This window comes from Ceratina calcarata, unplaced genomic scaffold (genome assembly GCF_001652005.2).
Source record: "Ceratina calcarata isolate Rehan_Ccalc_2016 unplaced genomic scaffold, ASM165200v1 scaffold567.2, whole genome shotgun sequence".
Classification (NCBI taxonomy): domain Eukaryota; kingdom Metazoa; phylum Arthropoda; class Insecta; order Hymenoptera; family Apidae; genus Ceratina; species Ceratina calcarata.
In genome coordinates this window covers 53408-76454 of record NW_017176872.1, presented here as the reverse complement: position 1 = coordinate 76454, position 23047 = coordinate 53408, and the positions used below count along the sequence as shown (strand labels likewise).

At 36.3% G+C, this 23047-nt stretch overlaps 2 protein-coding genes across 8 annotated transcripts in view; both read left to right on the top strand.

The window, feature by feature from the left end:
- The first annotated feature begins 202 nt into the window (after nucleotides 1-202).
- AMPdeam (AMP deaminase) lies at nucleotides 203-13245 on the top strand. Of its 4 annotated transcripts, XM_018031932.2 has the most exons (13): nucleotides 203-448; nucleotides 2689-2825; nucleotides 5421-5577; nucleotides 6540-6693; nucleotides 7434-7620; nucleotides 8113-8462; nucleotides 8741-8938; nucleotides 9024-9205; nucleotides 9322-9435; nucleotides 10471-10769; nucleotides 10974-11260; nucleotides 11708-11818; nucleotides 11995-13245. In XM_018031932.2, exons 2-13 carry the CDS (start codon nucleotides 2693-2695, stop codon nucleotides 12163-12165), a joined length of 2343 nt encoding a protein of 780 aa, XP_017887421.1. In that variant the 5' UTR covers nucleotides 203-448; nucleotides 2689-2692; the 3' UTR covers nucleotides 12166-13245. The 4 variants fall into 4 exon arrangements, with proteins under 4 accessions (XP_017887421.1, XP_026672996.1, XP_026672995.1 ...); XM_026817195.1 differs by lacking the exon at nucleotides 2689-2825; XM_026817194.1 differs by lacking the exons at nucleotides 203-448; nucleotides 2689-2825 and adding an exon at nucleotides 4231-4485.
- A 2270-nt stretch (nucleotides 13246-15515) lies between these two features.
- The window catches only part of LOC108629330 (puratrophin-1), a 56553-nt gene continuing 49021 nt past the window's right edge, over nucleotides 15516-23047 (top strand). The window contains exons 1-2 of one of the 4 annotated variants that reach the window (XM_018031926.2): nucleotides 15516-15784; nucleotides 15851-16010. In XM_018031926.2, coding sequence (XP_017887415.1) covers nucleotides 15939-16010 — 72 coding nt within the window. In that variant the 5' untranslated portion in view covers nucleotides 15516-15784; nucleotides 15851-15938. Of the gene's footprint in view, nucleotides 16011-19976; nucleotides 20228-21008; nucleotides 21320-23047 lie in introns of those variants that run through there. The other 3 variants (XM_018031929.2, XM_018031927.2, XM_018031930.2) reach the window with 3 other exon arrangements.

The following is a 23047-nucleotide window of genomic DNA, read 5'->3' as shown; positions in this document are numbered from 1 at the left end:
CTACTGTATCTAAAAAATATAAAAAAATCATTAAAATCGCTTCAATAGTTCTTGAGAAAGAAATTCAGGAACCTTGCAAGTCCATATTGAAATCGAATTTTACATAAACAGTTAGAGAAACTGAATGAGCATCACTGATGACGTCTCAGTTCTGTGAGTGCGGAGAGCCACTGCCACTAGTAGGTGTACCGTGTACCTATATGGATTTTCCAGTAGTGAGAACGAAGCCTGCGCCATCATCAATGCAGCGTTCGCGTGTCCCGACGTTTCTTCTGGTTTCTTCAAACAGTTCGGAAATATTTTCGGCGTGAATCGCGTGACGCTGTCAAATCATTTGTGAGCACGAATTCTTTGTCTTGTGCATCGGTTACTCAGTGGGATTAAATAATTACTACGACTGTAATTAAAACCAACGTGCGTATATTGGACACATAAATTCCACGAATGAGTGAGTATACACGTTTTATATATGTATGCGTGTGATTGCGTATGTGTTGTAATTTATAAGTGAGATTTTGGTTTCATTAGAGAATTTATCGATGTATAAAATTAGAATAAATACTATGCGATATATCTAAATGAAAAAAGAAAACGAATGAGCAACTCTGTATGTTTATATACACGTGCACATGCATTGTTGCAATTGGTAATTATGATTTCAGTTTTAATTGACATTTTGTTCAACGTATGGAATTTTAATAAATATATCTACTTTATCTTATTAATTTACTGTAGGTGATCGAGTATTGGGTATTTCTTCTACATATCAAGGATTATTGTATTATTGTTATACATAAATATGTATGGATGTGTGTTGAAATTCATAGTCTCTATTTGAGTTTACAGGATTATCAATACGTATTTAATTGATTACACTGTCCAACACAAAAAAAATTCGCAGTATCCATTACGTGATTCTCATAGAGTTTCTCATGCCAAACACGAATCTGGAAACAGAATTGCTTTATCACTTACAGTTTCCGAAAAAACGTTATTTTTGTAAAAATGCATGATTTTCGGGAAAAATGGGGTATTCCAGAAAAATTAAGACATCGAGGAACTTCATTTTTTAACCAAAAGATAGAGGAGATTTTCCACAATATTACCACAAAAAAAATGAATAAACATTTACAGAATATATTGTTTAATCACGTTATTAATTGAAAAATTAAAATACACATATTAACCCTTAGACACATGTTAACTGTCAACCTTTGCTTTGTACCACTGCCTATCAGCAACTCCAGCACATTTTTGGAGCGTAAGCATGTTGAAGACGGCTCTGCAGCGGAGGAACAAATGAGCGATGTGTAAAGATCAATTTCTTTACGATAATTATATTCTTCATTACTTAGAATCGTGAACAGCGATCCGTTCTACTCTGCGGGTTAGATCAGGATACCTGGTTACGTCCAGGGATCTCAGAATTGATCCCGCATGGCTCGCTTCCCCTCTTTTTCGCCCGTATTTCGATTCCCACTACTGTTCTTCTCATGTGCTATTGCTGACCATGCCTAGCATATCCTCATCAAGTACCAGTCCCCACCATGGTCGCGTCGTCCCCACTTTTCGGCCGAGGGATAAATTCTGAGATCCCTGGTTGCGCCCTGGTCCTCGCGGTTAGTCTCTTTGGGTCCTTTGTCCCAGGGATGGTGCAAGAAATCCCCACTATTGTCGTGAGGGATTTCTTGCACCATCCCTGCTTTGTCCACCCAATGGTATAAACAAAGTTGCCAGCGCTTATGCCAGGGTCCAAACATCCTCTGCTCTTCTGATTTGAACGTTCATAAAAATTCCATCATACTCTGCTTACAGACGTCTCCGTACCCAACGTTGCGCTAAAGGTTAATCGTTTGAAATAATTTATTAATTCTGAACTGTTGTTATTCGATTGTTAATATAATTATTTAGAGAATATTATTTAATTTATTGAGTAAATATTGTTAGGCTCGTTTTTCAGTTTATTAAGTGAAGATTTAGAGAATATTGTTCAGTTTCTTGAGTGAAGATTGCTAAGCCTGTTTTTTCATTTGTTAAGTAAATATTCTTAGGCATCTTTCCTCTTATCGTTGTTAAATTTGTTTGGCTCGGAATACGCAATGCTCGCTGATAAGGCAGCAGTCATGTGATGGGGCTATTTAAGTTGATGGATCCTGATGATAACAGATAATGGTGTCTTCTACATACAGGGTGTCTCAGAAAAAGTATTAGAGCCGAAGAGAGTAAGTGTTTCTGAACAAAATAGTTTCCTTTGCCAAAATGCAAAGTGAGACAAGGTTTTGAAATTATTAACGAAAAATGCTGACCAACAAGAGCACGTATAGGGCCCGGGCTAAGCTGCGGCTGAGCGTCACGATCCGACCTACCCGTGGCTGGGCGTGGGCTCTACGCGTGCTCTCATTAGTCGTTCTCAAAAGCATAATCTCATAGGATTGGACTTCTTTTGTAAGTTTAGAATACCTTATACACAAAGTTTCCTGAGTTTACGATAGGGGAAGCTTATAAGAGATTATCATTGATTTTTGTATACATATCTATAAAGTCAAATTATAATTAAGTAAAGTAAAAATTTCAAAGTAAAATTTTCTTATTTACCGAATGTCTGTTAATGTTTCTTTATTATTACTATTATTATTATATTTAAATTCAATGATTAATGTAAGATTGTTTGATTTGTGATTACTATAGAATAATGGAAGACGCGGTGAGTGTAAATGGGGTGAAAGATGTGAACGGTGAGAGCGAAAGACTTTATTTCGAACTGGATGGCGAAGGGGACGCAGACAGTTCGACGACACCCAAAATTGTCGATCACCACCGAGACAGTAAGTAAATATTAATAGTTTTTGAGAAAAAGAAATCTTTGAGAAGAAAAAACTTTGTAATTTCATATAAAAATCTCATTTTATACAAACAGTTATAGCTCCTGAACTGTTTATAATAAAAGGTTGAAAAAATGCATGAATCTACCTCAATCCTACGTCTAAAACATATCCATAATTGATTAAAATCGCCCTACTAGTCTTCCCGCAAAAAATTTCTGAAACGAATGAGCCTCTACTCTAAAGTTTAGCTCAAAAACGAAACCTCGAATGACATCGTTTGTTTACAAATAAACGTATTTACAATTGGCACTCACGTGTATAAATAATATACATATGTATGCTATACATAGACTGTGAATGATGAGAGAAAAAGAAATCTTTGAGAAGAAAAAACTTTGTAATTTCATATAAAAATCTCATTTTATACAAACAGTTATAGCTCCTGAACTGTTTATAATAAAAGGTTGAAAAAATGCATGAATCTACCTCAATCCTACGTCTAAAACATATCCATAATTGATTAAAATCGCCCTACTAGTCTTCCCGCAAAAAATTTCTGAAACGAATGAGCCTCTACTCTAAAGTTTAGCTCAAAAACGAAACCTCGAATGACATCGTTTGTTTACAAATAAACGTATTTACAATTGGCACTCACGTGTATAAATAATATACATATGTATGCTATACATAGACTGTGAATGATGTTAATTAACCGACGAGGCCGTTTCGAAGCGCCGTACGCAGTTCTGCGAACAGTTTTGCAAATCCTGGCTGGGAGCCCGGGACTAATTTCGTTTTCCCAAATGGGTGTCCCCACTACCTTTCGACTTCGTCTCGAAAATAAACTGGCTGTCCACGGTTTACCCAGTCATGCCCCTTCAAATGTTCAGTTGTTGTCAATTTTAAAGAGGAATTCGATTAAATATATATGTCATTCTTAGTAAATGTGTGATATCGAGTGATTTGGGTTAGAGAAGTTGTGATTAGTAATTAAGTTTCGGTCAAAATTAGTGCGAAAACTGTTCATGGTGGGAGTTTTTAAGTGGATTCATTAGGAATTCGGCGCATAAGTGATCTAGGAGTGGAAGTATAGATTTGAGGAATTTTTTAAGGCTGCCATCTTAGAAATCATCTTAAAAGTACAATTTTGTGTATTTACATAATTGTGGAACGAAGAGTGTACGTAGTAGGGGGTTAAAAAAATTCATGAAGCTACAAGAATGATATATCTAGAACATATCCAAAATTCATTAAAATCGGTTCGTTAGTTTCTAAAAAAAAAGAATTCAATAATTCATCTACCAATAAAATTCTATATTTAAGTGATTTTTATTAATTTTCTTAGATCGTAGATTTTGATTAATTTTTGTTAATCGTTCCTAAATAAAAAATCTTTAATTTCACTGAATTTTTTTTTATTGATTAAAAAATGATTGATTGTTTGAGGATTTGAATTAATCGATGTGTTGACAATTTCCAAGTTATAATTTAATAGACCTCTGGGCTGTGGACAATAGTGAAAAGAATTGTAGTGGCTAGGACAATAGTGATTGTTTTCACCATTGAATTAGAATGTCGATCAGAGGTGTAACTACTACTGAAAACGATATGTTTCTACTGAGGGTCCCAACCAACTTCCTGATAGATCCCGAGGATGAAGGTAAATTCAGAAAGAATAAAAAGGCATTTTTAATGGGATACGTTATTTAGAATTGGATTAGGTTTGATTCAAAGTAGAGTTTTATCTGTTAGGGGTCGATTTAAAGAAAATTGTGAAAAAACATGAATTAAAATAGAAACTTTACTCTTTAATTTGAGCTAAAATCGGTCCATTATTAAGAAGTTGAACAACATTTTTCATCGGGATAGAATTTTTCCAAATTCCAAACAACAAGGCGCGTTGCACGTGACAACAGGTCTCATTACAAATCTCCAATCTCCAGTAATAAATAGTTACTCGGCTGTCGATAAACTTTGAACAGCCAACTGGTAAACTCTTGTCAATATTTTCTCTCTCTCATTTCCTACTCGTATTGTGAACTATTTCTGTATCGATGGTGACCTCTGTATCTAAAGTTCACCGACAGCTTGTAATTATCACTCGTCTTTCAAGGTTCTTAATTAAAATGACACGATTCTTGAAGTAATTGAAATTTTCTGTATAAAAATAAAGATTTAAGTGAAATAATACAAGGTTTCCAGTTTTTTCTCAATTATACGTTAATTACACTGTCCAACACAAAAAAAAATTTGCAATATCCATCACGTGATTCTTATACAGTTTCTCAAGACAAACACAAATCTGGAAACAAAATTGCTCTATCACTTACAGTTTCCGAAAAATCATTGTTTTTGTAGAAATGCATGTTTTTCGGGAAAAATGAGGTATTACAGGAAAACTAAGAGAAACGAGGATGTTCATTTTTATACCCAAAAAATAGAGATCCTATCTAAAAATGTTTCAAATTATATTGTATTATAGTTCCAGTTGTCAGCTACAAATAAGGGTGTGTGAGATTCAATAATTAATGAGTCACTTACAATACTTGATTGCAAGAGATAATTCGTCTTATTTTTGATTTGCTTTCTGTTCAGGAAGCGAGAGCCCAGTTTTTGGGTTAGAGGGTGGTAGTACGGCTGGGAGGTCGCCCCAGGAATTACCAAACGAGATTTCAGCTCCTTACGAGGTGCCACAATTCCCTATTGAACAAATAGAGAAAAAATTGTTAATCCAAAGGCAGCTGACTGTCAAGTAAGTTTCATTTAAATTATTCTATTGTGTTTAAATCGAAGCCATTAGAGAAGGCTACGTTTCAATGTGGTTTGATTATTATTGAAGTTTGAGATTGCAATTTTAAATCGTATTTATTGCAGTTTTGTTTTACGATTTTATTGAGTGAAAAATTCGGTCTATGATTTTTTAGTTGTAGATTCGAAAGTATTGATGATAGGAAACTGAAATTTATAGAGAATATAGGTCAATCCTATATTTAGAACATATGAACAATTTATTAAAATCGGTACGTTAGTTTTTGAGAAAATCATTCATTTGCATCTGCTCCCACCGCTACAGCTGAAATGAGGTAGTGGAGGTAAACGCATTGACCGCTGGCGGTGGTGCATGGTGGGGGTTCGTGCGTCGCACATTGCACTATCCATAACCATTGTCATTGCCAGCTTCAGTCTTCAGTAACTGCGCGCCTCCCAGCCTCATAGTTTGATATTCCATGTTGTGGACATTGTAAATACTGGGTAAATAGTAGTGAAATAATGGTATCACTCGGAAGAATTGCACCAATTGAGGCAGCTATCAACTTTATCAGAGTTTAAAAATATTGCATATATAGAAATTGTAAAAATGTGTACATTNTGAATAAATAACTGTTTAAGTGTTAACGAACAAAACGTACAAATTATTAAAATAATAATAATAAATCAGTGAGAATTATTTTGAATTTGGAAAATGTGAATAAGTTTAAAGGAATTTTCAAGCAACATGTGAGAAAAGGGAGGGTAAAAGGAAATTATGTTTGGTAGGGCGATTGAGTCGAAACGGTGGATACGAGATAACAGAATTCTTTTGAGGTGATTAAACATTCTATATGTTGGAATAGCAGTTTATTGTTAATAACTCGTTAATTATTGACCTTAGCAAAAAATTCTCAATTAAAATCCGATCTGTCTTAAATTAAGTTTTGAATTTTGTTTGTATAGAGCAGCGAAGGACTTGGAGGAGCGTAGAAGTCATTACGAGCCCTCGTTAGGCCCTGGCATTCCCGACGACACTGACCACCTGTTCAACCTCGAGGAAAATGACTTCGTCCCACATTTTCAACGAGTTTCAATCTCCGGCGAAGACACATCCGGTGTAAGTCATTCGATTCTTTAAATTAATCATAGTTTAACTTAATATATGTACAGTTCATTCATAATTCAAAACTCTTAGACTGCTTGCTAATTTTTCTGTATCATATAAGAATCGTAGAATAAATATTAAATAGCTGGGTACAATTCTTACATGTTACGTAAAACTTTTGAGAGATTTCCTTGAGAAACCTTAGAAAATATGGCATAAAGCTAATCCTTTACTATGAAACCCTATATAGATTCATTCTTTCCCTGAAAATTCTCTATGATATAATATATAAGTATCTACATGCATGTGTAATTGAAATCCTTTTAGTGTTGTTATGTAATATATTGTGTCACTGTACGGGATGTCTCAGAATATACGATTTTCACCTGGAACATCTGAAAGAGGATTAAATTCTGAAACGAAAGTTCCTGGACCATTTTCATCTACGATCATTATTAATGGATTTATAAAGGAAAGTGTGTGGATCAATCCCGTGTGAGGGGCGGGACTACAACTTTTTCGTTAATAGTGATCGTAGAGAAAAATGGAAAACGAACTTTCGACTTAGAATTTGATCCTCTTTCGCACCCTCGAAGTAAAATCGTGCACTCCGGAAGATACTGTATTCAAAAAAACAAAAATCTAATTGAAACTTTGTTCTAAGTGAATTTTAATTCATATTAATTTCAATTTGATTTAATAAATTAACATTTGTCATGTTATTTAAGTGTTTAATGTGGTTTTGATTGTAGGTACCACTGGAGGATTTACAGAGAGCCTCCCAGATGCTTGTGGAGGCCCTGGCGATCAGGGAGAGGTACATGAACAACTCGAAACAGTCGTACCCTTCGATAACATCCAGGTTCCTACGTAGCGTCGATAAGAAGCCTGTTAACATTTGCGACGAGATGCATCATGACGACAGGAAAGCAATAGCAGGTGCTTATCTACTTAATTCATTAATGAACTGATGAACTTAATGTACAGGGTGTCCCAGAATTCACGGGTTCGAAGAAAAGTCTTGCATTGTGGGACACTTTGTATAAATGTACGAAGAATTATCCAATTAACTTAAAACGTAATTTAGGTTTATCTTTAGACAAATTGTCAGACTGTTCCGAATGACAAGACCCATAAGTCTTTGAGAATCTTATCCCACTTCTGATCCTGATCCTGATCCTGATCCTGATCCTTGGAAACAGAAAATTATAAACCAAATCATGAAGAATTATGAACCTAGTCCAATAAGGTAGAATTTTAATCTTATTATTATACAGGGTGTCATGTAACTGGTGGTACAACCGGATAGGGGTTGATTTTATGTAAAAAAATAATTCGAAAATATAGAATAAAATTTTTACACTTGAGACTTCGACTTCGAGAAAATCGACTTTAAAAATCTACTCGGTACACGTACACTCTGCTCTGCAGATCACCCAGTGCACGCTCCAGCGTCCCGAGGTGACCCTTGGGAGTGCGTCTTCCCTCCCTCGAAAAACTACAAAATCGCCCCAGTCAACGGGGTATTCAACGTCTACGCGAGCGAAGAAGATTACGAGAACGGGAAACCCGTGCCATACAGCTATCCAGACTTAGCCACGTTCGTCCGAGACATGAACGTCTTGTGTTCGATGATCGCCGATGGTCCACTCAAATCATTCTGCTATAGGAGACTAAGTTATTTATCTTCCAAGTATCAATTGCACGTTCTGTTGAACGAGCTGAGGGAATTGGCCAGCCAGAAAGCAGTGCCTCACAGGGATTTTTATAATATCAGAAAGGTATTTGACTTTGTAATGTTAATTACAGATGGAGGGCATATTCCGGTAATTTCTACTGAGAACGTGAAAGAGGATCAAATTCTGAGCAAGAAGCTCCTTTTCTATTTTTCTCTATGCTCATTATTAACGAAATTATAAAGAAAAACGTGATGGACCAATCGCGTACTAGGGCCGGGGCTACAACAGATTTTCTTAATAACTTCGTTAATAATGATCCATTCTGAAACACCCCGTATATAAAACCTAAAAGAGTAACACTGTTTCTATTATTTTTCAAGGTGGACACGCACATTCACGCTGCCTCTTGTATGAACCAGAAACATTTGCTTAGATTCATAAAGAAGACGTTGAAGAGTCACGCGAACGAAATAGTGACGTGGTCGAAGAGCGGAGAGACGATGACGTTGAGGGAAGTGTTCCAGTCGATGAATCTGACTACGTACGACCTAAGCGTCGACATGCTCGACGTTCATGCTGTAAGCTTACACCAGAATCTTGGAGCAATTTTTGTGATGCAAAATTGCAATTCCCATTGAATAAAATTTTATCCTCCCCTTCCAGGACAGGAACACGTTTCATAGGTTCGACAAGTTTAACGCAAAGTACAATCCTATCGGTGAGAGTCGACTGAGAGAAGTCTTCCTGAAAACTGATAATTATCTGAACGGAAAATTCTTTGCTAGTATAATTAAAGAAGTGGCTAGCGATTTAGAAGAGTCCAAGTACCAAAACGCAGAGCTGAGGTAATTCAACAAACAATTGAAAAATTTATTTAAAATGAATATCTAAGCTGTTTGAACAATACTGAAGAATTTACGATTAGAAACGTTCTTCAAGAATTTCATTATTTTCTCTGTAGACTGTCGATTTATGGGAAGAGTCCCGAAGAGTGGGACAAATTGGCTAAATGGGCGATACAGAGTGACGTGTATTCCGATAACGTCAGGTGGCTCATACAAATCCCGAGATTGTAGTAAGTATATAAAAATGACAACGAAATAATTTTAATACAGGGTGTTTGTGAAATCGTGGTACAATCGGCAAGGGGATTGATTCTTCACATAAAATCTAGTCGAAAACAAGGAATACAATTTTTAAACTGAATAAGCTGATGACCCACTTCCAAGAGATTTTGAATAATATCTTCTTGCCACTGTTTGAAGTGACTAACGACCCGAACTCTCATCCAGAGCTTCACCGATTTCTTCAATATGTGATTGGGTTCGATTCGGTTGATGATGAAAGTAAGCCGGAGAATCCACTTTTTGATAAGGACGTCTGTCCCCCTGCTGAGTGGAATGATGTCGAGAACCCGCCTTATGCGTATTATCAATATTTCACTTATGCTAACATGACGGTGCTAAACCACTTCCGTATGGAACAAGGTAAATGAAAGAAATGCTTAGAGTGTTACATAAACAATTACGGTTTCTAAAGTATTGACAATAGAAAGTTGAAAAAATTCAGGAACCTAGAACACTATCGTCAAAAAATCATTTAAATATCACTGCAACAAAATAGCTAAACCTTCCTTAAACTCACTTAACCCATCACTAAAAAATTTCCTAAATCCAAAAATCTTGTCACAGGTTTGAACACTTTCGTACTGAGGCCTCATTGCGGCGAGGCCGGACCCATACAGCATTTAGTCTGCGGCTACATGATGGCCGAGAACATCTCCCACGGGCTTCTCTTAAGAAAAGTCCCAGTATTACAATATTTATACTACCTGGCCCAAGTAGGTATTGCCATGTCGCCCCTCAGCAACAATTCCCTGTTCCTGAACTACCACAGGAATCCACTGCCCGAATATTTGGCCAGAGGACTGTGCATCAGCCTCAGCACGGACGATCCATTGCAATTCCATTTCACTAAAGTAAGTTTATTGACCAATTTGGGAATTTAGTTAATTTTAACGATTAAATAAATATAGAAAATTCAATTTCATTCCCTGAAATTTTTTCTCGAAGCTTATTACTATTAATAAAATTGTTTTTCTCTTTTTCAGTGATATTTTTAAACTGAATAAGCTGATGACCCACTTCCAAGAGATTTTGAATAATATCTTCTTGCCACTGTTTGAAGTGACTAACGACCCGAACTCTCATCCAGAGCTTCACCGATTTCTTCAATATGTGATTGGGTTCGATTCGGTTGATGATGAAAGTAAGCCGGAGAATCCACTTTTTGATAAGGACGTCTGTCCCCCTGCTGAGTGGAATGATGTCGAGAACCCGCCTTATGCGTATTATCAATATTTCACTTATGCTAACATGACGGTGCTAAACCACTTCCGTATGGAACAAGGTAAATGAAAGAAATGCTTAGAGTGTTACATAAACAATTACGGTTTCTAAAGTATTGACAATAGAAAGTTGAAAAAATTCAGGAACCTAGAACACTATCGTCAAAAAATCATTTAAATATCACTGCAACAAAATAGCTAAACCTTCCTTAAACTCACTTAACCCATCACTAAAAAATTTCCTAAATCCAAAAATCTTGTCACAGGTTTGAACACTTTCGTACTGAGGCCTCATTGCGGCGAGGCCGGACCCATACAGCATTTAGTCTGCGGCTACATGATGGCCGAGAACATCTCCCACGGGCTTCTCTTAAGAAAAGTCCCAGTATTACAATATTTATACTACCTGGCCCAAGTAGGTATTGCCATGTCGCCCCTCAGCAACAATTCCCTGTTCCTGAACTACCACAGGAATCCACTGCCCGAATATTTGGCCAGAGGACTGTGCATCAGCCTCAGCACGGACGATCCATTGCAATTCCATTTCACTAAAGTAAGTTTATTGACCAATTTGGGAATTTAGTTAATTTTAACGATTAAATAAATATTTTATTTTATATAATAAATTATTTGCTAAAGTCTGATTTTTTAAGTTTAAAATAGTGGCTACTATAAGTTTTTCAAAATTCAAAATTGCGGCTACCGAAATTTTTTCAAAATTCAAGATGGCACTTAACGAAAATTCGCAAAAGTGAAAATGGCGGCTACCGAAGGTTTTTAAACTTTCTAATTGTTATGAAAATTAGAATTTAGGAATTTTTTTCGGCAGTTGATTATCAAACGGCTATCAAATTTTCGAAATTCAAAATGGTGGTTCTAATATAGCCGGAAATTTTGAAAATTGTTCGACTTCATGCCTCTTGTATGCTTGCGACAAGGATATAAATGTAGTGGAATTATTTATTTAATCCACGGAAAATTTCTGATTTCTGTAACTTAGGAACCTTTGATGGAGGAGTACAGTATTGCCGCTCAAGTGTGGAAGCTGAGCTCCTGCGATATGTGCGAGTTAGCTAGGAACTCGGTACTGATGAGTGGCTTTCCACACAAGGTAATAATTCAAGTTGAACGATATTTTTCTTTATCTATTGTTTGGAATTGAACAAGGATTAAGAGTCGATTTAAGTGAAAGTCTGAGGAGGACTGAATTAGAGTAGAAAACTCAAGCTTTAATTGAACACATTTGGTCCACTGTTAATAAACTTGTGAATCAACAATTATTTCCAGAGTAAACAGTATTGGCTCGGTCCAAACTACACGAAGGAAGGAGTAGCAGGGAACGACATAACCAGGACCAACGTGCCCGACATCCGTGTCGCCTACCGTTATGAAACGCTCCTAGATGAACTCTCAAACATATTTAAAGTCGTCGAGAAGCCGGACGCCATTCCGTTTTAAACGAAATACTTCCTCACAAATAAATATCCTTTACAATTTTCAATTTATAGAATCATAGAGGAAATAAGAGTTATTATAAATCTAAACAAATTCTCAGAGAGGAACATTAAATCAGGAAAATAGAAGAAAAATAGGTAAAGACAGAAAAGATACGAAATTTAATTTAAGTCGACTCTTCTCTACAGAAGAGAATTCGAACACTATATGTAAAATATCTAACAACGTAATAATATACAGAGTTTCCCAGAGTCCACGATTTTCATCTGGAGCACTGAAATTCTGAGTAAAAAGTTACTTTTTATTTCTTTCTATGATCATTGTGAATCAAATTATTATATAACGGAAAAAGTAAATGGAAAAGGAACTTCTGCTCAAAAATTTCACGTTCTTTCGGATCCTGCAAACGAAAATGCATTCTGGGACACCCGGTATACATACACAGAAATTTGTTGACCAAGAATTACCTAAATAATTCTAATACGACGATGCATAGTTAGCTAGGTTCCAATTGAATTTCCAATTTTACAGACAAACAAGTGTAAACATAATATAATATATAATAATATATTTTCAAATGTTTCTCTTTCCTTTTAGAGAAGCATTATTATTAATCTAGATGATAGAAATATGTTCATTGTAATCTAATAATTTTCATTCAATTGTTTTTCTTATATCTTCTTTTTTACATTTGTATTGCACTTCTAATAGGTTTTAAACAGTTATTTATAGATTGATCCGATTTAAGAGTCGTTCGATATTTTTCAATTGTTACATGCAACGGTTGTATTTTATATTAGATTATCGGATTGGATAATTAATTATAAGTTTGAATTATATATACGTGTATATTCTAAACGTTTTCTATTGCATGAAATTTCTGCAATATCTAAGAAAAATTCAAAAAAGTTTCAGGGAGAAATGCGAAAATTTCAAGAAAATTATTAATGTTTCATTCGTTTGATCGATTGATTCCGTTGCCTCGTTGATAATTTAAATAGATTACGGATGTAACTGTAATTTATTGTACGATACAAGGATTTTAATAACGATTATAAAAAGTGTAATAATTATAGCAAACGATGTATTGTATAATAAATGAATTTAACAAATATTCTGTACGGAACGGAGTTCAGCTTTTTTTTCTTCGAGTCTCGTATTGGTACTTGACTTTGGACGAGGGTCTCAGCTGGGTGAAACCGGTACATGAATGAACGCGAGCCACCTTGGCCACATTTTCGAGGGTACTCACGTGCCGCCAGCCAGCTACGCCCCATTGTTCCGCGAAGAATGCACCAGACCAACGATAATTAAGCCCTTTTCACGTGTTTCGATACAACGAACAACACAGATAGACTCACTTTCAATAAATAAATAAATTAATTAATTAACTAATAATAATAACAATACTTTATTAATTTTGATTAGAATTTTAAAATGTACAGAGGAGAATAAAGGGATAGTGACAATAAACACAGAAACTCAGAAATCTAAGAGAAATTTGAAAAAATAAATATAAAAATTCTATAGAAATAATAAAATAATTAACAATTATAGTAAAACAAATGACAAATTTGAGCTACGATTTTAAACGATTGAGAAGTGTGTTTAACTTAAAGTGAACGGGGTTTTACGCAGGGACGGTGTCTGACTGCTAAATAGGGGGAGAGTAGTAAAAAGGCGCGATGCGACGTGTAAAGACAAAACGGAAGTGGCTGGCGACTGGCGAGAGAATACCTTCGATCCAAGTGATGCTCTATAACTTTTGCTACCTTGCAATAACTCTTCGTTTGCTCTTAAGAGGATTCGAAGAATTGAAACGTAAACGTTTAAGGGATTTCAATACTTATCACGTATTTTATGCCGTTTCATAAAAAATGGTGGAAGAAATGTTATTAGAACAACGTCTAAAGAATATTTCTTGCCATTATTTTAGCCATTTTAATGAGCCTCCCATTATACATTTTCATAGATCCTCTAAAATGGCTGGAATAATGCCCAAGATAATGCCCAAAAATATGGGCGCACTATAAAGCCCAAAAAATGGCAACAGTCAATTTCAATTGTGGTCGTTGTTATTAGTACACGTCCACAAATTGATGTTCTATAGAAATAATTCGAAATCTATCAATTATCTTGATACTTTTTCTATTATTAAATCGTCGTTTCTGTTTCTGGCGACGAAACTGGCGGTTCAGTGAACCGAAGGGTTGGGCTGGAGGACCGTTAACCCCAAGTACACACCCTCTGCTTCCATTTAATTCATCCCGAGGGTTGCTGGACACGCCTAGTCTCCGCAATCTATTTTCTAACATCAATATTCTACGGTTTATGTCTTACGTGAAACAGTTGGAATCGAATTAAATTTAGCGATGATCAGATCAATTGAATATTCATTTAGCAAGTTTTTTGTACTAATTGTTAATTTCTGGATAGGAAAAAGTAACGAATGAATGATTAATGAAGGCTCAGTTATTTATAGTAATATGTTGATAGCTTAATGGAGGAGAACGTAGCCAATGTAAACAGGTAATATCGTGTCGGCTTTCAACTCGTTCGCTTTCGTTCAAAGCTCACATTTCATTCATTTGGAGTTTGTGTAGAAATAGCAATTAGGGATTTGATAATGGTTGACAGGTTTCTCGTTCAGGTACAGTTTTTATTTTTGTTTTCCGAGCTCATTTTCGTGCTCATTTTTCTATTAGGCTCCACTCTTCGAGCCCACTCTTTATTAGGGTCCATTTTCGATTAAGGCCCATTATTATTAGGGCGCATTTTTTATTAAACGCCATTTTCCATTAGAATCCAATATTGATTATGGGCTGTTTTCAGGTCCATTTTCGATTAGGTCCAATTTTCGGGCCCATTTTTATTATGGGTCACTTTTAGGTCCATTTTCGATTAAGATCCATTTTTTATTAGGATCTCTTTTTGACGCGTTGTCATTTTTTGTTTCATTTCTTATCTACTGTCATTTTTGACAGTTTTATATTTCACTACTACTACGCCAGGTTCACTTAAAAATCCACACCAACATTTCCTCCATCTTAAATAAAACCCTATTTAACCCAGACACACTGTACATTGTCCATACCATACACGTGTATATAACTTCGTGTCAGGTTTGCTTCTTACACAACGCAACTCCTCTCTCTCTCTCTCTCTCTCTCTCTTTCTCTCTCTCTCTCTCTCTCTCTCTCTCTCACTCTCACTCACTCTGATACTTATAGACGCACTCGTCCAGCAAGCAATTACACATTCATACATTGAGTCTGTACGTTAGTATGCGCGCACGATTTCGTTCCCTCCTTCCTCCTTCTTCGGAAACCTGCATGGCCACGCAGCTGCGACGTTCGCCAGGCCAGCCACCTTCGGCGAGTTTCACGATCACGTTTCGGTCCCAGTCGTGTCCCGTCGGTGCCCGCGCGCGTACGGAATCTCGACTCCGCTCTGCGAAGTTGGAAAACTTAATAAAACTCGGTTAACCTGTTTTCTATTCAAACGATTTCAACCGTGACGATTTTCGAAACTGTTCCGGTATCGTCGATGACGAGATCCTGCCCAGCGGTGGTGACGTAACACAGTTTTATGCAAAAGGAAACCGAAGCCAGCATCATAACTGGTATAGTTCGAATTCTATTGGTTTCGCATGTTTCTATTTGAGGGGAGAATTTAAATTGTCTACTAGGTACAATGGAGGGAGATGTTGACAAGACTCGAACGTTCGTTGTTGTTGTTTCAATTTGTGTTGTTGTGGGGTAACGGTGGTTTGAAAAATGGCATATGTACTCTGGAGAGTGTTCATGAAGAAGTACTTGAAGGTGCGACTAGGACTCAGGAATCTGCCGGTGAGTTGAAATCAAAATATAATTTCACGTAAAACGAGTTTGAAAACAATGAAATTTCTACGATTTTTTAACAATTTCATAAAAAAATTATAAGTAAATTAAAAAAAAAATAAAATCATAAAACAATTTTCAAAAAGAATTACAAAAAATTAAAAAAGGAAAAATTACAAATCAACTTTCAAAAAAATGAAATTACAATAATTTTAGAAGTAGAATAATAAAAAAATGATATCTTTTTAATTTTGAAAAATTTTGTTGTTGCGATAAAGAATTGTGGGAGCAATCGGCTGAAGAGGGGCGCACCCGTTTAATAAATTTGCACCCGTTGCGAGCCCGTCGGGGGATGGGAAATAGGGTGCAACTGGCAATTTACTAACCCTCGTGGAGTATTACATTAAATTCTATGGAAGTCGTAATTATGCAAACGATTGTCAATACATTGGTGCACGTTCTGTAACTTCAAAAATATTGATACTTTATATTTGAATACTAAATGCAATCACATGATTAAAAAAATGTAAAGTCCGTTTTTGGTTTGAGAATTATTTTTCTATATTTTTTGTTATACCTAGTGATCAGAAAATTCTGGAGAAATGCAGTTTTGTAGTATACTGTATATTAGAGAATCTTTTCAGAATTTTAAGTCAACGATTTCGATTAAAAACAAAATTGTCAAACTTTGACTTCTCTGTATCATCACATATCCATACATACATATTAATTTCTTCAATTCAACTGACTAGAATCTATTAAAAAAATCTGAGTTCCTCTCAGATATCAGATGTACCTCCCTGAATTTTATTATATTCCTTGATGATGAATTGAGATGATAAAGAATTCTCAAAGCATAAGATCATCTTAGAAGTTGTTTGAAATATTTTCATTCTTTAAATGTTCTATGGTAAAAGGGAAAGGACTTTGAACAGATCCAATGGAGTTTGAAGTCGGATAGGGGACCGCAGGTAGATTTATGGTAGGCAGGTGAGCGGGGCGGGGGCGGAGGAGGAGGAGGAGGAGGAGGGCCGGAGGGCCGGCAGGGTCCGGACTCGTAAGAGAACGTTTGTGTCGCAGGTCAAACCGGTGGTTCACGGTCACTGGACTAGCCTAACCCAGACAGGGACAGAACAATCCTTAAGCCCAAACCCTACCTCAACCCTCCAAACTTGAAATCTAAAGGCTATTACGTATTTGATATATGTATAATCGAAGTTGAAAATATCAGGTATCGGTTTATCAAAATTTGTCAAAGAGACTCGGTTAATTAGAGAGTTCAAGGATCAATTTGAATCGCGGGTTCGTTATTAATGGAATAAATGGAGAATTCAAATAAATCAGAATAATTAAAACTAATCTTGAAATATTTTTGAGCTTCGAGTTCGTTCCAACGCATTTTTATCTACATGAAACCTGTCGACGCAGCAAACTCTCACGTTACGCCTGCGACATTTTCTTATCTTTTATCACGCTCACGCGTTAGCTATGGGGAACCGTGTTCTTAATTAAATAAATATAGATACAACCTGGCATTCCTTTTAGGTAATATTTCTTACATCCGGAAGAAGTGGCATGATTTCGAGAAACGTTTAACTAATGAAATATTCCAAAAGACGCCCGACCGCGGGCGTCGCCCGATAGAAAATCAATTGGACGATAAATTCTGATAGAGAAGACAATGGGGGCCCGGCCATTGTTTGCCACCGTTTCCTTTTTCTTTAATAAGCGACGCCTTTTGTTTAAACGCGATACGGACACAACGCTGCCGGGAGTGGAAAGCTTCACGCGAATACGGAAACGGTCGAAAACGGCCCTGTCGACGCCATACTGCTGATACCATCTAGCACAGTGCCTGATTTATCGTCTCAGAAAGCATTTTACTTATACAATTATTTATCCGATTAGTGCAAGGATATTTAGAACAGGCTACCGTTATGGTAGCTTGGCATGGTTGGCTCGTTACGTGTAATGACCGGGATAATGCCCAAAAATATGGATCCCACCAAAATGGCCAAATACAGTATCCTGAGTTAATTTGACTTGGGCTCATTCTCCTTAGTACTCATCCACTATCCACTGGTTCAATCCTCAACTTAACTAAACATTTGAATTAATTAACTGTAAGTAATATGAACCTTACCGACCCATTTAGGTATCTCCGATCTCTGATTGGATCGTCTGCGAAACGTGTAATCGATACCAATCCTGATTTGAATTAGTTATTTTTTTTTTAATTGGGAATTGAATTGAAATTAACGTAACTGTATCCGTGTGTCTATTTTATACACGGCGATCGTTGGGAGAAAATGCAATTAGGTGGTTCCCAAGGATATAACGCGTTACCTGAGAGAAAATATGACGGGTCGGGTTGTAATTAAAAACCGTTTCCAACTGTTTTATTGTAATAACTAACGGTACCGTTGAATTCGTTAAAAAAATTGTAGCCTCTCGAATTCGAGGGTCTAATTAATCTAATATAATTTATTGATTTAAAATTGTTGGGCTCTATTTGGACCCCATTTGAAGTGGTCCTGTCAATTGTTGTTGTTCCCATACCGACCTCTCGGATCGAGTATCTCGAATTCGAGGGTCTAATTAATCTAATGTAATTGATTTGCTCGAAGTTGTTGGGCCCTACTTGAAGCCATGTCGATTGTGATTATCCCCACTCTCGGCTAGAAGTAAGAGCGGCACGTGAACAGAGCACAATGTCCATTCCTGCCGTGAAATCCTCTTAATTGCCATTAAACAGTGTTTTTGCCCGCGCGCCGGGACGGAAGTTGTTTACATTACGGGGCCCAGATTTCCCGTAGAAGGGAACCGAGAGCTGATCTGAATCTGTAGATTGGCATCTCGCGTTCTCCAAGATGGCTGAGCGAGCCTCTTTTCCGTCGAGGTGACGGCGAGCTGACTTCATTCCGAGTTTCGAGTGATCAACTTCAGTATTCGTTTTACTCTAGTTAGGTATAGGGAGATCTTGAATGAGTCGGAGGTATAGGGAAATTTTGTTTATCGTTAGAATCCCTTAGAAATTTCAAAACAGTTCTATTTGGGACTTACATTAGTTCATTATTTTTAATGAGTATTCCGGAAGTATTGGAGTTATTAAGAAATGTTATGGAAACTTCTTTGTAGGTATGATCTAGCCTTCAATTTTTGTTAACAAAATTTGTTTGTACGACTGATAATCGACAAGTTATATGCAACTCATTTTCCCTAATCAACTAATTTGTATTTTCTTGAAAGGACAAGCCTTCTGTTATACATTTCAATTACTAGATGTCGCTAGTATACTTCCTAGTTTACTGACATTTACTCTGCACTTGCCCATGATAATGCCACGATAATTACAATTTTATGTTAATATTAAATACACTTTTATTTCCATTTTCGGATTTCTTAATTAAAAATAATATCATATTTTCAAAAATTTGTAGTCCGTCAAAAAAATATAAAAAGCAGTCTATCCCTTTTGATTTTTGAATTGAATGTACCCGTCAGTCGCACGCATGCGTGGTACGAACCACTCTGAGGGGGCGAGTAAAACAGTTCGACAGTCCACCCTGCAATCCCCATCGCGGTTGTATCCACCCTCTTGCACTTTTTCGCGAAGTGTCCACCGAAACCCAATCAACCGATTTAAACAAATCGGATTTCTTAAAAATGGATTTCTGAGTCTCGATATAAAAATTGTAAAGTAAATCTTAATAATAGAGTTATAAATAAATGGAGAAGTACATCAGTGCTACGGCCATTTGCATTTATCAAAAAGTATCTCTTAGGTTATGGTATTACAGTAAGGTAACAATTAGTGGCCGTTCGATCTTGTCAATTCGCTATTAAGGACGTTTTTTTATTGGACCAGTTGAAAATGTGGGAAATGGAGTGATGAAACAGTTTCGAATAAATAATAATCTNGTCAGTCGCACGCATGCGTGGTACGAACCACTCTGAGGGGGCGAGTAAAACAGTTCGACAGTCCACCCTGCAATCCCCATCGCGGTTGTATCCACCCTCTTGCACTTTTTCGCGAAGTGTCCACCGAAACCCAATCAACCGATTTAAACAAATCGGATTTCTTAAAAATGGATTTCTGAGTCTCGATATAAAAATTGTAAAGTAAATCTTAATAATAGAGTTATAAATAAATGGAGAAGTACATCAGTGCTACGGCCATTTGCATTTATCAAAAAGTATCTCTTAGGTTATGGTATTACAGTAAGGTAACAATTAGTGGCCGTTCGATCTTGTCAATTCGCTATTAAGGACGTTTTTTTATTGGACCAGTTGAAAATGTGGGAAATGGAGTGATGAAACAGTTTCGAATAAATAATAATCTATTTATACTTTATAAAATTACTTATGAATTTATATATGCAGTTATTTATCCATTTATGAATTTGTTTATTTGCTCATGAATGTATTTCTTAATTTATTTATTTATGAATTCATTCATTCACTTATTTATTTATTTATTTACTCACTCACACAAATTATGCAACAGAACTAGAATGAAGTCGTAAAAATAGACAGTGCTACGTTCTTAGAATTTGTTGTTAATGAAAAGTGCTGTCAATTAGGAATCTGGAATTTAGTAATTTCTTCTGGGACCTTAATAATTCATAATAATTTCAATATTGACAAGTAGTCAACTGCGAACTGAAAATCTGAGATTCAGTAATTTTTTGTTCTACTGTTTTTTAAATTTTTGATACTGGATTAGTTGTTTAAATGATTGTTACATATTACATATTATTGTTATTTACGATTTCTGATCAAGTGCTGTCAACTGAAAGTTTGAAATCTAGCAATTTTTTGTTTCTTCAAGAATTTTTACGATAATTTTAATACTGAATTAGGTGATTAAATGGTTGTTATTAATATTATTATTTACGATTTGTATTTAACAAACACTGATATCAACCAAAAACCTGAAGTGCAGTGATTTTTCTTAATACCGAATTATGTATTAAATAATTAAAGTACTGAATTGTTTTAATTAAGAATGTGGCGAGGATGAGTGACTATGTGTGAAGAATCAGTGATGAAAAGAAGATTTGGTTTCTGTAAACAAATCCCTTTCTAGGGCCCAAAGGCCCTGCAAGGCCCAAAATAAATATAGATTCTATTCTAGTTGACTAAATGAAGTGAAAAGAACAAAGAGGAAACTAAGTTTCAATTAAAACAAGAATGAAGACTACAAGGTGGGAGAAGTGGTTGGATCTGATCAAGTGTTAGTTGTGCGGTGGAATAAAAAGAAAGAGGATTGGGCCAGGATGAGTCACTTTGACTGGAAGTTACTGCGCCGGAAGAAGGTACAAACTACAAACGGCACTCCTCACAAAGTCGTCCCCGACTAGCTTTGCACACATACATACAAAATATAACAACTTCCCTCTCTCTCTCTTTATATACATGTCACGATGACATATAGTACGCGCGCGCGTGTGTGCATATTGTACATATATAATTATTGGAAATATATATGTATATACAATTCAGTATGTATATATATATGAATATTTATTTATTTTTATTTATATATATATATATATATTTATTGTTATCCATGCCTTGTTACTAGTTGAACGTATTTGGTGCACATAACATGCGTATGTACGTGTGTGTGCGAAGTGGGCCCGGGGTTCCTTGACTCACGCGTACATACAGGTTTCCCTGAAACTGGTCACCTCACAACCCCTGTACCGTTACCCGACCCCCGGCCCGATCTAAAACGATCGATCCCGCCACCCAAAACTGGAATCTAATCTTAATTGCCGGGTTTCTCACTCGCGTAGACAAGGTACCGTAACGTTGGGCCAGGTCGCACGATGTGCAGATAATAATGTATATGATTTCACTGCTTCCTGCTTTGAGAAACCTTGGAGCATAGGTAGTATTTATAGTAAACTGGTAGACAGTATTGGAATTTTGTTTGGGAGACATTGGAGGCTCATATGTTTGATGATTATTACTAAATTAGAGGAGATACGAGAAATTGTATACAACCTTTCTTGTAGGCGTGGATTGTAGCTTTATTTTTTATCATAGCTACATTTTTTCGTAAAACCAATAGTTAACTAATTATCTGAAGTTATACTTGACCAGAGTGAAAGTAATCTTTTTCACAAAATCACATGCCAACCCGAGACTCTTAAATCCTGACAATAATAATAATTCAAAGTTCAACATTAAAAAACCTTCTTGCCATTTTGGAAAATAATTTATATTTTTAACAAACTATTTGATAACCTAGCAAATTCGCAAGAGGTGCAAACAGTCTGTTAGAGTGCAATGGAGGACAGTGGCTTCGGCTGATGCTAGGTGGGGCAGAAATCGATTTCTCAACCCCTCTACCATGACACCAACCCTCCCGACCCGCTCTTAGAACCCTGTACCTTGTTCTATCAGACGCTTCCGCCCGCATTTCAAAAACTTACCTCCATTAATCTGGGTGGCTCTCTCAGAAACAATTTCCCTCTTCATAGACAGAGCTGGGTGGTCTGATTGTCCGCGAATTGTCGGGGTGACTATTTTTAAAAAGGAATGTTGTCCTCCATTTCAAGTTTTGATTTTAGTAAGCAACAAGAACTCTCTGCTTTATATCTCTACTATCGAAGTCTCCTTTAAATATCCGAGTGCAGACGCGATTATCGATTGTCTGACTGTTCCCCACCCTCGCTCTACACCCTCGTTGGCCTACTTCCAACGTATGTTGTATAAACGCAATACCAATCGCCAGGCCTTGTTCTAGGAAAATTCCCCTTCGGCACGCGACGCGTCTATCAAACGGACAAGCGACCCCGAAGAACGTGTCGGGTTCTATAAATCTTACTGGCAAGCCGGAAATATGTACATTATTCAATTGCAGGTTCAATTTCTAAAATAAACTAGGCTTAGAAACAGGATTTATTTATTTCATTAAAGAAATTGGACCCGGTGCCACTAGAAAGTACCCTAATATGTCAAATCTGATTTACGAATCCCCTAGAATCCCTGGCAATGGTTTATGCCATCGAACCACTTGAGCAAATTGCAAAAAC

Bases quoted from the DNA above. Each gene is read 5' to 3' on its own strand.
- AMPdeam (XM_018031932.2), top strand. From the start codon at position 2,693: ATGGAAGACGCGGTGAGTGTAAATGGGGTGAAAGATGTGAACGGTGAG. The intron at 6,694-7,433 runs GTAAGTCATTCG...TTTTGATTGTAG, and splicing joins CCGGCGAAGACACATCCGGT to GTACCACTGGAGGATTTACA. The intron at 7,621-8,112 runs GTGCTTATCTAC...TCTGCTCTGCAG, and splicing joins CGACAGGAAAGCAATAGCAG to ATCACCCAGTGCACGCTCCA.